Source organism: Electrophorus electricus, chromosome 8, assembly GCF_041902795.1.
Source record: "Electrophorus electricus isolate QZ-2024a chromosome 8, ASM4190279v1, whole genome shotgun sequence".
Lineage (NCBI taxonomy): Eukaryota > Metazoa > Chordata > Actinopteri > Gymnotiformes > Gymnotidae > Electrophorus > Electrophorus electricus.
The window spans coordinates 27,017,315-27,032,027 of NC_137504.1; the positions used below are offsets into that span (position 1 = coordinate 27,017,315).

Below are 14,713 nucleotides of genomic sequence, written 5' to 3' on the forward strand. Positions count from 1 at the left end.
CTGTTATTCTCTTCACTTCCTGTGGCTGCTTTGTTTACTTTTACATTACATTACAAAACTTACATTTGACTAAATCAGGTTGCAAACACATATTTTCGGTCCTCTACCAGAGAACTGGGATCTTGAGGGTCCGGTGTAGAATCTTAGCTGTTCCCAGGACTGCACTCTTCCGGAAGGAGAACTCTGATGTTGTTCAAGAGATCTGCTGGAGCCATTCTCCCAGTTTGGGGGTCACAATCCCTCGTTATCTAATTATCGCAAGAACTTTCACCTGTTGCCTTCACCTTCAACATCTTTTCCAGCTCTTCTCTTTCTCGGTATTTCTCGGTTTTCATGTTCCTTGGTCACTTGGGATTGCCACATCTATCACTACAGCCATCTTCTGCTCTTTATCCATCAGTACCAGGCCCAGTTGGAACTTCCACCCCATACTCAGCACAGATGGGTTTTTTTTAATTATATATATATATATATGTATGTATGTACATACACACCTACATCCATAAATACATACCCACCAGCAGGCCTGGAAAAATATGTGTTTGCAACCTGATTTAGTCAAATAAAATGTTACATAAATCCAAAGACAAAACCTCATGTACTCTGAAAACCTTGTGTACTTCACTGCAATTTTGATTACTCACTCACCTGGAATCGTCTTCACATATCACACACACACACACACACACACGCACACTCTCGCGTGCATGCGTGTGTGTGCGTGTGTGTGTGTGTGTGTGTGTGTGTGTGTGTGTACAGGCCCTTGTGTTCCTCTGAGCCATGCGGTTATTTGCTCCTTCGGGAATGACTAACTCTCCACTTCCACCCACCTTAGCTTCCCACACTCTGGCAGGAAAAGGAATTGTGGGCCAAGGAGTGGTGTCCCTTCCTGGCAGATACTGCTTCCTAGGAACCCAGTGCGCTCCTGCTCCTCAGAGAAAGACCTACACACTCTGTGCTCTCAGCTGAACTCCCCGTTAGTGACACTCCAACAGAGGAACAGTCTTTTAAAGCAGATCTGGTTCAGAAGAAGCTCCGCTGGTGTAATGGTATGTGTGTCTATAAGAGGCTGCCTCAAGGTTGTTCTTGCTGAATGCTGATAATAAGCAAAGGCCTTTTAAATGTGTTTGAATGTATGCTAATGAGGCAATTTTACCTGCTGTGCCCCTGGAGGAGAGACACATCACATCTCTGCAGTTTTTGTCTCATCATTCTTGTGGTTAGGAAGCATGTGCATTCCAGTGGGTGATTATGGGCATTTTTAATCATTTCCAGTGATGCATCAGTTCCGGGCTCTGAACATGTTAAGGCTACCCTTATTTACATCATGTATTAATACCAAGCAAAAAGGAAGTAAGTGGGGAAGTGAGAGGCTGGCAGGGGAGGGGGGCAGAGAGGTGGAGATAGAGAGGAGTCCACAGAGTGTGTGGATAAGGACCGCTAATGAAGGCTGAGGGCGGGTATAGGGTGCGATTCTTGTCATCCTGAACTATTTGCCTTGGGAGGGTTTGGGTGTGTAATCAAGATTGCAACACAGGAGTGGGAGGAGGGTCACACCCACACTGTGTGTGTGCGCGCATGTGTGTACGTGTGTTTGTGCGCTCGCCAACAACACAGCCCCAAACACACGAGTCCTTAAATAAAAGATGAGTGGAATGAGGAGTGCATAAGCACGACCACAGCCATGGCTGCATGCAGCTATTTCAGGTGAACACTTCCTGCATCTCCTTGGCAACTGTTGTTGCCTTGACGTGCTCCATTTCTACTGGCAGAAGGATCTAATGAACCATGGCCACTAGCAGAAAGGGAAAGAACAACATGCCATCTTACATTCCACACAGGCAATGAATTGAATAGAGGTGCTCAGAAACTGAATAGTAGTAGTAGCAGCATTAATAAGGAAATAATATCCTCTGTAATACACAGTCTTTACTATAACCAGGCTCCCTAGCCATTTTACACACACTTTCTGTGCATCAGCGATTTTACACTAAAATGTTGCTCATATATGCACTTGGAATTAGGCAGCGATACACACTTGTAAAACTCTAAAACTAAATGTACGCTGCTGAATAGACCATTAAATAATTTAAACACTATGTTTAAAACACTCTTATGCAACAAGCCAATGATGCAAGAAAATATAAATGATCAATAAACAGCCACAACGTTCTCATCAATTTATTTTAGAGCCGTCATCTGGCACAACAGATATGACCCTAGGCTGACTTCCAAGAAAAATTCAATGGTCCTAGATTAGAGGGGAGTTCCGCAAGCCTATGGTCTTGGTCCCAATATATTTACAAAGCTTATCATCATCATCGCCTATTATACGCTTATCATCACATCGCCAATGTGCTATTGGAAAGTTCCTTAACAATACTACTGAGTTCCAAACAATGTTTTTAGTTTTTGCTACCAAAATTATTTCCTAGATCACAGGTTAAACATACTTAACGACCCCTTTTTACATTTAAGGCGTATAGAGTAAAATGCCTCCAATGTGTTTTGCCCAACCTGCTCCCCCATGAAATGAAACAAATGTATGCATACACCGTTTGTCATCATTCTGAATTAAACAGTGTCTTCTTGGATTAACTGCACCATTTTTTCTTTCAGCCCTCAAAGCAATACCAAACTCAAGCAGATGCCAACTACTGTACACACTTCATGCTATAGCTTATCCATGTAACACAACAGCTAAAATAAAAGTGACTGACTTTTCTGGCTTTTGCCTGGGACATCAAAACAAAAAACCAAAAAAGGCAGCTATTCACATTATATAGCAAGAGCGCTGGAGGAGTCATGTGTTAGAGTTAGTTCAGAGGTTTACCTCGCAAGTCCTGGTTAGCTGCCACCACTTTGCAAACGACACATCAGCAAACGACTCATTTTTGGGGGACTCCGTTTTTATGTGCTTCTGTAAATCTCTCCTTGTATAGAAATGTTAAACAAAATCAGTCACTGCACCACTTCTGTTATTCAATATCTTTGATAGCAGAATAAAACTATTCTAGAAGGTCCAAAACACACAAATTTCCATCATCTTGATCTTTGCTTACAAAAAGTAAAATGCAAGTATAGTGTCAGCACTGGGGCTGTTTCTTGTTGGGTTGTTAAAAAGCAAGCCCAGCTATCTGGACATTCACAGCTGTTATGTTTGCCAGGCTACATGAGCTCCATTTTAGACCAATGGTAACATTGTGACTGCTCAGAAAGGCGCTTCTGAGGAGTGGAGCCTTAGATGGGGCACCATGTGAAGTGTTCTCCTGGGATTCTTCTGCTAGCCCATGACCCAGCTGATTGTGGTTCTGATTACGCCTGTATGTTTTCCATTTAGAAGCACAGATCTGCTGGGGCTCAAGTTCCGCACTTTGCTTTCTTTCTTTAAGTCACTTTAATTAATAGGGAATGTGATTATACTGGTCAGAGGTAGAATCATCATACTTTCCATCCTCAGGGTGGACTTGGGTTACAAGGGTAAAATGTCCTAATGATGATTCAGTTCAGAAGGACCTTAATTACAGAACAAAGGCCGCTGATGAGCTTTGTGTCACAAAGTGAATCAAAGCTGGGTTCATTTGAAAATAATTGTTTTACTCAAAGGTTAATTCTCTCAAAAGTAAGGACCTAAGGTACCTTTTTAGATCCAGACCGTGTGGTTATATTTTTGAGCTTGGAAACCAAAAATATCCTGCAGCAGTCATGCTGCCAGACAACAGACATGGTTTCCAGGCTACTAGTATAACTGATCAAACTTTCTGCAATTGTAAAATGAATGACAGCAGTGGGGAATGACCCTGCCCCCGCCCATTCATGACATCAGAGTGCTGACACTAAACAAAGCAGGTGAACTACAAGGGGACGTGATAGATAAACCCAGTCTGGCTACATATGGTCTAACAAAACACTGCATGCGCATTATGCACCGCTGCATTGTGCCTGATTGCAACAGACAATTGCTGTAAACAGATTACAGAAAATGAATGGAATTATGATTGGTAGGGCCATGAAAGGGAGAACCAGACAGGATGAATGACACGAAGACGTGGATGACAGCCTGTTGAAGCAAGAGCTTAGGATCTCTAATCTATTATCTAAGCTGATTGACCACGTTGAGGAGCATTAGCCTATGAAAAGCATCCTGAAGGAAACGCAGGGATAAATAAAGGTCGTCCATGGCTCTCTGCTTCACTGCAAAGATAGCGAATACGTCTGAAGGAAACCGGGAAAAAATCCTCAGGAGTTCACTGTAGTACAGACAGTCTACTAGAACACTGGAAATAAGCAGCCACAAGTGCCTTGTGTAAAATCTGAATATGCCCACACAAGTTCTTAGGAAGCTTTTCCATGAAACTGACTTAGTTTAACTGCTTTACTGGGTACTGCTACATAATCACCACACATATGCTAAAGAATGTAAAATAAATAAATAAATAAATAATAATAAATAAATTATGGAATCAAAAGCTGGTCTTTTCAAATATATTACCATGTTGAATTCAAATACATTAACAAGATAATCACAGAAAAAGTGAGAGAAAGGCACAGCAGCTTTCGAAACTCATGTTCAGTACGACTGCTGCTCCAACTTGAAGAACCTGTAGGATGAATCTTATTTACACAGATAAAGAGAACAAATCCCATTAACATTTTTCTCTGCCATTAAAAAGCTATTTTTTATAATGCAGGCTTTACAGAACCAAACAGGCCCTCCCATTTCTCTTTACCGCTCAGGCAAAATAGAGGTGGGGCACTTTTATGTTCACCTAGCCCTTTGTAGGTGGTAACAGTGGCACTGCAGCACATGGACACCCCTCCCACTCATCATCAGAAATGGCAGTTGAAACCAGAGGCACCTACTTTAACAGGTCAGGTGATCTGGGTGCCAGAGGCTCAGTGGCATGTGCAGTAGCTTGTGTAGTTGGCTGCTGTGGGCTGCCTGCTCCCTTATGTGTTTGCTTCCATTCATGACACAGCACTCTCGAGGTACTGCAATTTCAAAGACGTGGTTTATCGAGAATTGTCCACCCACATGTTCACCAAAAGATAACCTACTGACAGTAAAATTAAGGATGTTCAGTAAATAGTGTTTGCTGTAGTCACTTTATCAGCACATCCAGTTATTTGGAAGAAATAGATAATCCAGTCATGCCAAGTCAAAAAAAAAAAAAAAAAAAAAAAAAAAAAAAAAAAAAAGTCTAATTTACTGCACCAGCTAGTGCCAGCAAAACAGATCATTAGTCTACACATCTCATCCATTTACACTCAAAACAAACTTCTGTGTAAATGAAAAGCTAAGGGGCTGTCCTGCTGGCAATTCCTGATGTTTAATTTAAATAGCTAACCAAGAAATCTCATCATAAAAGCAAACTCCACCAGCATACTCAACCTATTTCTATGTCAAATGTAAATAGCTAACCAAAACAGCTCACATCACAAAAGCATACTCCACAGCCATATTCAACATGTTACCATGTCTAAGTTTGCATACAAGTTACTTGGTAGTTCACTGAGGACTTGGATGATTCCTTGACATTCTCTTGCCCAAACTGAAGTGCCCAAGAACCTGGTCACTTGCAGATCCTACTAGCAGGACGAAGGGCTTTGAAGTGTCCACTTATAAAACCATGTTCTAATCATAAGCCCTACAGGCTCACCTCTCTGTAATGTGAACCGTCTGTCTGTGACACCAATTGTTCTCCTTATTGGTTTTCACTGCACTAATTACATTAAGTCTCTGACAATTACCTCACATTTTCAAAAGAGGGAGTTTGTCTTTGTGACGCGCGAATCGGGTTCAGTGCTAGCCGAGCCCTGGATTGGATTTGTCCAAATATTTTCTCAGTTTCCAATGGTAACCTTAACTTGATATAGTGCACCTAGCCAAAATTTAGTTCCAGTTAGCAAGGGACACGACACATTCTCTAAAGACACATTCTACTCAATCAAAGAGCTGAACTGCTTTAAAGAACGTCGGATGCCAAGGTTATTTTAGTTGTGTCATGTCTAAACAATGTTGTGTTTGTGGTACCAAACGTTAATCTATAGCAACAACAAGGCCTATCCCTTAATTATTGTGTCTCAGCCCAGTGCAGCTAAACTCTATGCAGAAAGCATTAAGGTAATTAGGAGTGTCATGAGGTAGATAATCCGGAAATGTTTGTTTTCGCTATAAAAGATATGTGTTCAGCATCCACAAACATAAAGAGGTCTCTCTGACTGTTGCTTATTACATTTACACACACACACACACACACACACAGGTCAGCATCAGGCGCAGTGAGTGACGTCCTGGCACGCTCAGCTCCGTGGTGTTCCGTAGAAGCCCACACATCCATTGTGACATCACTGGGAGATTATTTGGCAGGCAGGCTGATGCCTGCGAGATGCGTAATGGAATAAGCCGTCCTTGTGCTGGCCCCAGTTCGCAAAAACACATCTGAAAGCTGTTATCAGCCTCAATGACATCAGTCTCCCTCGGCTTGGGCCTGCGCTGATCTCATTCACTCTGTCCACTCACAGACAAGTGTGAGTGTGTGTGCGCATGTCCCGAGAATGGCAAGAGGAGAGACATAAAACTGAAAACACCCAAGTAACTTAGAAAAGGGTATCATTTCAGAGGGAGCGTCCCACTAATTGGTTATTACACATGTTCTAGCTCTGACAGACCGCTGCACTTTCGAGAGCTGGACAGTGGCGTTATAATGGAGTACAGCGGAACTGTTTAATACACTCTGCTTGGCCCTCGAGAGAAACAATACATGAAGCTTCAAAATAACATGGATGCTGGAGTTTGTCACTGCCAATAAGTGTCTCGGAGCTTCATTCTAGTTCTGAACAAAGAACTGAAGAAAATTTCCTTAAATGAAAAGAGGACAGATCTGCAGTTCAGCCAATATTCCTTCCATCTTTTTGCCCACAGGGACAGGCTGACAGAGGTCAATTACATGTTGCTATATGGCACTTTAACTTCAGAGGGGAAAAAATAAATAAAAAAAGTGATTAGGAATAAAAGGTATAGAACAAAGGGGAAAATATTTCCACCACCAACAATTAAATGTGTTGGACCTCGGAGCATTCAGGAAAAGCCTCTGATGTGCTCTTTATGCCTCAGCAAAAAAAAACAAAAAAAAACAAAAAAAAACTGGCAAACAGAACTGCTTAGTGCAGAAACCCAGTTCCTCTGAGCTCAACACCACTGAAAGATCAAATTGGGTTTATTGATTTTTGCCCTTTAGTACAAAGCATATACCAGCGAGTGAACTGGAGTCTGATTCTGACACACCCTTGTCGGTATTAAATAGTTGTTTGTTTTTTTTAAGTGGCACACTGTGTTACACAGGTCATAGTCAATGAGTCCTTCTGTTTTGTCTTAGTGATAAACTGTAAACGGCTCTTATGTAGCAGTTTGAGTATTGCAACATGTATTTTTCGCTCTGTGATGACAAGGCATTGTCCCAGACAAGAGCAGACAAACCCACAAGGAGCCCACACTGCGATTATGGGTCTGTCAAACGCACAGGCGAAAGAGCAGGGAGGAAAGGCTTGTGAACATAGCCCGTTTTACCTCACAACTCCAGCACCGCTCATGAGCAATTCATACGCCAAACGAGCCTTCTTCCGCTCCCACCCATTTGAAATCAGCAACGGTGCCGCGCACAAATTATTTCCCGCTTTTTTAGCTACTTAAAAAAGGGGGTGTGCCTGGAAGCCAGTGAAGTGCTGCAACTAATCAAATTAAGTGGGTTTTTAAAAATCCTCGCCAGCCACGAATATGCTGCGAACGTGCCCGGGGCCGCGGCGGCACAGAGAGGGCCCGGGCACGCGGGGGAAGCGCTCATTAACCTCGCGCTCTTCATTCTGGATGTTCCTAATGCAAATCAGCCCGCAATCCACCAGCCGCAGATCGGAAGGGGGCAGAGCCCGAGGTTTGAAACAATGCCCCGCGGGAGCAGATTTCTCCCCTTATCAAGGCGACATGCAGGGTGACTCTCGGCATGAGTCAGCCTAATAATCACCAATCGTTTTTGCTTTAGCGCGCAAATGAGTGGTGACTATGCAAATTGTGCGAGGATAGGCCTGTTATTGCTATCCATCTCTCAGCACCCAAATGCATGTAATATCCGAATGACTGGTCTCTCTTGAGAATAGTACTTCATTTGAACACTGATTCACCTTACAAGAACAAGTTCCAGGGCAAGCTGTTGGTGCTTGAGTGGTTTTTCATTTAAAAGAAAAAAAAAACAAAACAAAACATGCCCAGCGAAAAAACAACACCACTTGAAATATTGAATTAACCCTTGAAAAGCGGTTACATATTTATTTTCTAAGAAAAGGCTTTCCCGTCCAAGAGGCGAGGTCAAAGTCATGACAAATCACAAGATAGGGGCAAGAGCGAGGTCACGCCACTTCCACTCTGCGCGCGGTTACACAAAACAGGAAAAACCAGAAGAGGAGTTGGGTCTAGTTTATTTCTGCGCCGTTCCTATTGAGAAACAAAACCACGAACACATGGATTCCTCCAAGTCAGTCTTCACACCCAGGAAAATCGCTTATAAGAGTGGGCGTGCTGTCAAACGCGCTCCTCGAGAAGACCAGCACTTTCCCCGACAGCTGAGCATCTCCGTGGCCGCGGGCCATTCAATCAATCAATGTTTTTGACGGCAAACTGTATTTTGAGCACCACACACACACACACACACACACACGCGGAGAGAATTCACACGTTATTCGCGCATACCCGCAGAGGGGCCTGTGCGTTGCGTCTGATGTTGCGGACAGACAAACGGGCACAAAAACGCGATTGTTCTTTCAATACAAGGGTAGGGAAAATACAAATAAATCCCATTTACACTACAGAATGACCATTATCGATGCAAACGGACCACTTTCTCACGTGGCCGTATTAAAGTAACACGTCTGTTTCGAAACTCTCACCTTAATCTTTACAACTCGCGTTTCCTTCCACTGAAACTCTAAATAAGCAACAACAAATTAAACAGGATGGTATAATGCTGGCCAGTCTGAGAAAAATATTTCACAGACCGCGGAGCTTCGCCTTCTCAGTTAACACACCATCTTTCTCAGAAACGCTACAAGTTTGACTACTGTGTACGCGGATCCACACCACACAGCTAATTATCAGCGTCTCCTTCTGACAGGAACGGTGGCTGTTTGATGGGGTTATCGGCGGTAATTCCTGGTGTAGGTGGGTATTACTGTAATTAGGTGTCAATAGAGACATGCAAATTAATATGTGATAAACCGAAATAGCCACAGCAAGCAGCAAATCTATTTCCACACCGACGTTTGAAACATTCATGGATTTTCAAAATGTTTAAATCGCCTGCGAACATTATTGGTTTGAAATGAAACGGCGCACATAGGATGAAGTAGCTCCCTCCCCTCAATTTAAATGCCACGAATAAATGTGCCTACCTTAAAGACACATGCTACATAGCAACTTTGTTAACGAAATACATTTTACGTTAGCCAATGGGTAAACAGTCACTCCAGTTGTACAATAAGCACAAATATTTGTTCGACATCGGAGCCTATTACTGTGCTTGAAACATAACTACTAAAGATACTGTACCCCGTGGCACCGAGAATTGGAAATGAGTAGTCAAATGACTTGTCGAAGAATGCAACTTAACCCATTTGGTAGGCTAGGCCGAAGTCATTCTTCCAGAAGCTAGTGGTTCGTGTCAGACTAGTATTCTCATTTAGCACACGGCACAGACGTAGGAAAGTGGCTGTGTTATACTCCCGCCTTGTGGCCAACAGCAGACGTTTCGCTCGAGCTCAACAAACGTGGGCCTGTTCCGTTAAAACATTTCTCTTGGGGCGATAATAACTTGCAACTTGTTAACGGACAAACAGGGGCGATGATATTTCTCCGTAAAAACAACCTACTCTTAACCTCTAATGTAGGTTAATTGAATGCCACAGCAAACCAAACCGTGGAAAACCTAGAAGAAAACCGCGACAGGTTGAGCACATATACTGCAGTCAGTTGAAGCCATCCGAAATGCAGAAAACAGTATACAAGACAAAGCCATATATACCAAGGTCGGTGATGGAGCCTACCTGCCTTCTGGTAACCTACAGGTGAAACCTATTTCCTTAGAATATAGAGAAAACGGAATCGTTTGATCAGCTTGCCCGCTCCCCTCATCGGCAGCAGTGTGTTCTGCTCTATCACCTGCAGACCTGTTGCATGAATAAGGCTTGTTTTGGCTGTCAGATGTGTCGCTAGTACGTCGGGTTTCCTGTTGGAGTTTGTAGCCTAGGTAAACTTCCTGTTTACACCGCAATCACAAAACCACCAGCCATACGCCAAACCACAATGCCTCTTGCAGAGATACAAATAATTGTTTATGAATTTGTTTAAATTCATGATCATTAGGCTACTATAGTTATGTATGTGTACGTTAGTTAATTTTACATTGGCCTAAATTTTGCCCTCTGCGGTAACAGTTTACAGACAAATGACCAAACTGGATGTTAATTCCGCTAAGCGAAAATCATATAAATGTCATTTGGTAATACGCTTTTAATAGAAGTAGAAATTTAGATAATCCATTTCAAAACTGTAAAGTTTTGGGTTTTAAAAAAAAAAAAAAATCAGATTCATATTTCGCCATCAGAGTAATTTACACGTGAACGGCGATTTATCTCAGGATCACATCTACGTCACCAATGCAGGGAGATCCTCCACCGACGCGCCAATCAGATTTGAGGTGTGCGGTCGCGTGACCAAACAAGAAGCCATTTCGGCCATCTTGGAGCCTGGTGAGGGATCTTCACCAAGAGAGGACAAATAAATTATACCAGGTAGCCAGCTACCTAATCACGGGAGAGGATACTCTTTGACTGACCCTTTTGAGAGCGCTAATTCTTCGGTGCAATTCAGACAATGGTGCAGTCTTGTTCCGCGTACGGATGTAAAAACAGATACCATAAAGATAAGAATATTTCGTTTCACAAGTAAGTCCAACTTCACAGCGTGTCGGAGAGAATCGAGACAGTAGCGTCATGCTCCTGTGGCTCTCGTCTGATTTCAGACCAAGAAGCCGAAGATAGCCAGCCGTCTCCCTGATAGACAGTGTTCTCAGTACAGCTTGTTCTTACTCGTGAAGAACACACTTTCAGCGGAGTATTTCACGTGGTTTGAATGCTCTAATTGGCCCAGGTGTGCTAACTAGCCAGCGAATGAATTGCACGTGTTTTTAAACAAACCAGCTAGCTCTTGGTGTTGACAGCTTGCTTGTTGGATGTTATTTTGTAAGACGGCTTGTACATCGTTTTGGCCGTTTTTTAACCTAGCTGTTGCGTGGGGTACCTTGCCACAGTTTCCCCACTGTCACGCGTAACCGACAAAATATTTTACCGAATATATCAAAAAGATTTTTGCTATATTACAGAAAATACCTAAATGGTGTTTCTTAATTACTTTCTTAACATGAATTAGTTGTGTGTCGTCATGATATTGTAGATTCCCTCTTGCGAGACCTGATGTGTGTGGAAAATGGGTAGCTGCGATGAAGAGAAGCAACTTCAAACCCACGAAATACAGCAACATCTGCTCCCAGCACTTTACCAAAGACTGCTTCAAACGGGAGTGCAACAACCGGGTCCTTAAGGAGAACGCAGTGCCTTCTCTTTTCACTTTCAATAAGTTACAGATGAAGGTAACGAAACCATGGCGCACATGCCATGAATATCCAAACAGAACACAGTTGTGTCTGTCTTTTCTTGCCCTCGCAGATTATTTACATATATACTTTGAATACTGTCTACATATTTTCTTTTGTAACTAATTATCTTTTAAAAGAACAATCAGTAAAATCCTTGTAGTTAGTCTTTTAAGTGTCAGTGCCAGTCCTGAACTGCAAACTCTTAAGTTTAGGCTTATGACGTGCTGATTTTGAAAGCTACTGAATTTAGGCTCTTCCTCAATGTCTGCCAACTTCTTACAGCCGGAGATGGACTTCCCTCTGAACCGACCCAACCCAGATGCGCAGGAGGCTGAGGTTCTCCAACCGCCGGACCTCGCTCCTACCTCAACCCCCCTTCCTGTTTCTGCCCTTTCTCCGGCCACTGCCCCAGGGGAGGAGAACCTGGAGCACCAGCCCAGTGCGTTTGTCCCCTGCGACCACAACTACACGGCGGAAGACACGGTGCAGCAGAAGAAGCGCATCGAGCAGTTGGAGGAGCAGCTGGAGAAGTTGCGTAAGAAGCTGAAGACGGTGCGGCAGAAGTGCAGGCGGCAGGAGCGGCAGCTGGAGCGCCTCCGTGCCGCCGGGGAGATGCCCAGGGCTGGCAAGGGCTTGGCACTCGGAGAGAGCTACGTCATCCTGCCCAAAGAACTCTTCAACGTCCTCAAAATCGACACCATCGATGGATTGTGATTGAACGAGGGGGTGGACACCGCACAAAAAAGACTGTACTGAAGAGCTTTTGGTTTTTTTTAGTTGTTTGTTTGTTTGTTTTTTTGTTTGTTTTTTTTGTTTTTTTGTTTTTCCCCCTTTGATAAATGGTGTTGGGATTGGGTTCACTTTGGATGCATGGAGTACATGTCCAAGATCGGGTGGGTGTAAGAACTGTCATTCATTGCACAATAATATATTCTTAACATCTTGAGCTCAGTTTTGATTGGGTCGTAGTGGTGGTTCTTTAGTTTGTGCAAAACTTGTTGCTGCAATTGGGGTGCATTTTTCTTTGCTCAGAAGCAATTTAGCATCACCAGCTACATAACAGGAATTACTTTACAAATCTACTGTACTGATTTGATTTTTTTTTTTTTTTTTCCCCTCTGAAAGTCCCCAATCCTTTGCAGATTAGGTCAGATCTCTAGCACTGGTCATAATTACTAGCATGTGCTGAATGACTTATTGGTGTGTGATGAGCAGGTTTTCTTTATCCAATTGCTGTTAGTTTTTTGGGGGGGGGAACTAAAATACTTGAACAACAGATATAAATATTTCTTCTGTGGCATTCATTTTCCAGTGAGCTGGAAAAGAGTTGTGATTTGTATTCCAAAATTGTGAGTGCCGATTTAAACAAATGTGAAGTTGTTTGTGAATTTCCTTTGTTAATATATTCTTTAATTACGGACTGAAATTATCAACTGACCAGAGGATTTACTCCATGTTAGACTTGACTCAAGTGGCCTGACAGCACTTTTCATCTAAAATGAACATCAAATCATGAATGTTAATTTCCCTTACATGGCTGTTCCAACAACGGACAGATCACGGACCGTTGACGAACGTTTCAGGAACGCCGCCATTAGTTGACCAAACTGGAGTAGCGGACACAACAAGCTGATGTGGATTTGACAACATATTCCTCATCAAAGGGCTTCTCATGTGATTTATGTATTATCTGTTCTTAGCTTATTTATTGTTCCCTAAACAATAATAATTAAATCAATGGAAGCCATATGTTCAGAAGAAAACCTGTACTGGATCTTTGGCAAGATTGAGTTGTTGGCTGAATCAAAGCTGCCTTACTATTGCAGTTCACTCAGAACTGACTTTCAATATAAAATGAATAAGATTATTAATGTTTGTGTTTTTAGCAGTGTTTCTCATCCTATCATCCTTTCACATTCATGTGAAGCATTCATGAATCACAGAAATGACTGAGGCTTTCAATGAAATCTTGGAAACCCTCTTGTTTTTGACACACTGGTGTGAAACAAGTGCACATACACTTGGTTCATTGCCTCAGCTGCTTTTTTTTTTCTCGTCTTGTCCCGAGTGATGCAAAACGTTGCTTCTCTCCACAGACGTGTTGTTTGCACCGTTGCTCACGCTCTGCTGATTTTACATGGTGGTTTCTGCTGTGAAAGAAGGCTGAAGACGCATGTGAATTTTGGTTTTTCTTCAAGAAAAGAAAGTACGTGCAACATGTGTTTGAACAGACAAACGCAAAAGGTGCTTTACAAAATAACAGTTTACAGTTTCATGCTCATTTGTGACAGTATGTGAGCCATCAGCTACATGCCAGTGCATACTCTGGCACCCACCTCCAGCAACAGAGAAGCTCATCTCAGAGTTGAGGGCAAATGACATTTGCTGTTTACAGTTTAGCTGTTTGCCATTTTCTGCTGTGTGCCACTAAAGTTTTGACACTGATTTAGACCCTCAGCAAGCTCTAAATGTTAATTTATGACCTGCAGAAGCCTGTGATTCAGAGTTGGGGATATGCAAAATCAGTTTTTTCCATTCCTTCTTTTTACAGAGGTGTTGAGGGCCTAAAATGAAATTGCTCCTCCAGGACTTCGTGCCATGCAAAAGCAGCAGACAACAGTGCAAACAGACAATTGCATGCAGTAAAGGGAACACAACACCATCCAATAACTATATAGAACATTATATAAAAGATTAACCATTTAGCAGAGGACAGATTAGATAGTAGGCAGTGAGGAATGGGGTGGGTGGATTACTATTGTATATGCAGTGTTGAGTTAATGTTTATAGCTGATTGTTCCCATCAAGTGCTGGTCTTAATTGAGTCTTCTCTCTTAATCTAACTCTCCACTCTCATCCTGTTCTGTGACCTGGTTCAGGTCTGTCTCAGCCCCAGTGCCAACCACTGCACTTTGTCCATGTGTCTAAAACAGCCGTTTCGCTAGCTCGTCATTTCTGTGTTGTCTTTGGTTTTTATTGGCTACTGTAATGTTAATGTAATGGAGTTATGT

At 42.6% G+C, this 14,713-nt stretch overlaps 1 protein-coding gene across 3 annotated transcripts; it reads left to right on the top strand.

The window, feature by feature from the left end:
* The first annotated feature begins 10,689 nt into the window (after positions 1-10,689).
* Positions 10,690-13,596, top strand: thap1 (THAP domain containing, apoptosis associated protein 1). 3 transcript variants are annotated; one of them, XM_027018828.3, is made up of 3 exons: positions 10,690-10,992; positions 11,501-11,696; positions 11,985-13,596. In XM_027018828.3, the coding sequence occupies exons 1-3, from the start codon at positions 10,922-10,924 to the stop codon at positions 12,414-12,416; spliced, it is 699 nt and encodes a 232-aa protein (XP_026874629.2). In that variant the 5' UTR covers positions 10,690-10,921; the 3' UTR covers positions 12,417-13,596. The 3 variants fall into 3 exon arrangements, with proteins under 3 accessions (XP_026874629.2, XP_026874630.2, XP_081576417.1); XM_027018829.3 differs by having other exon boundaries at positions 10,692-10,839; XM_081720291.1 differs by having other exon boundaries at positions 10,905-10,992; positions 11,477-11,696.
* Positions 13,597-14,713: the final 1,117 nt, after the last annotated feature.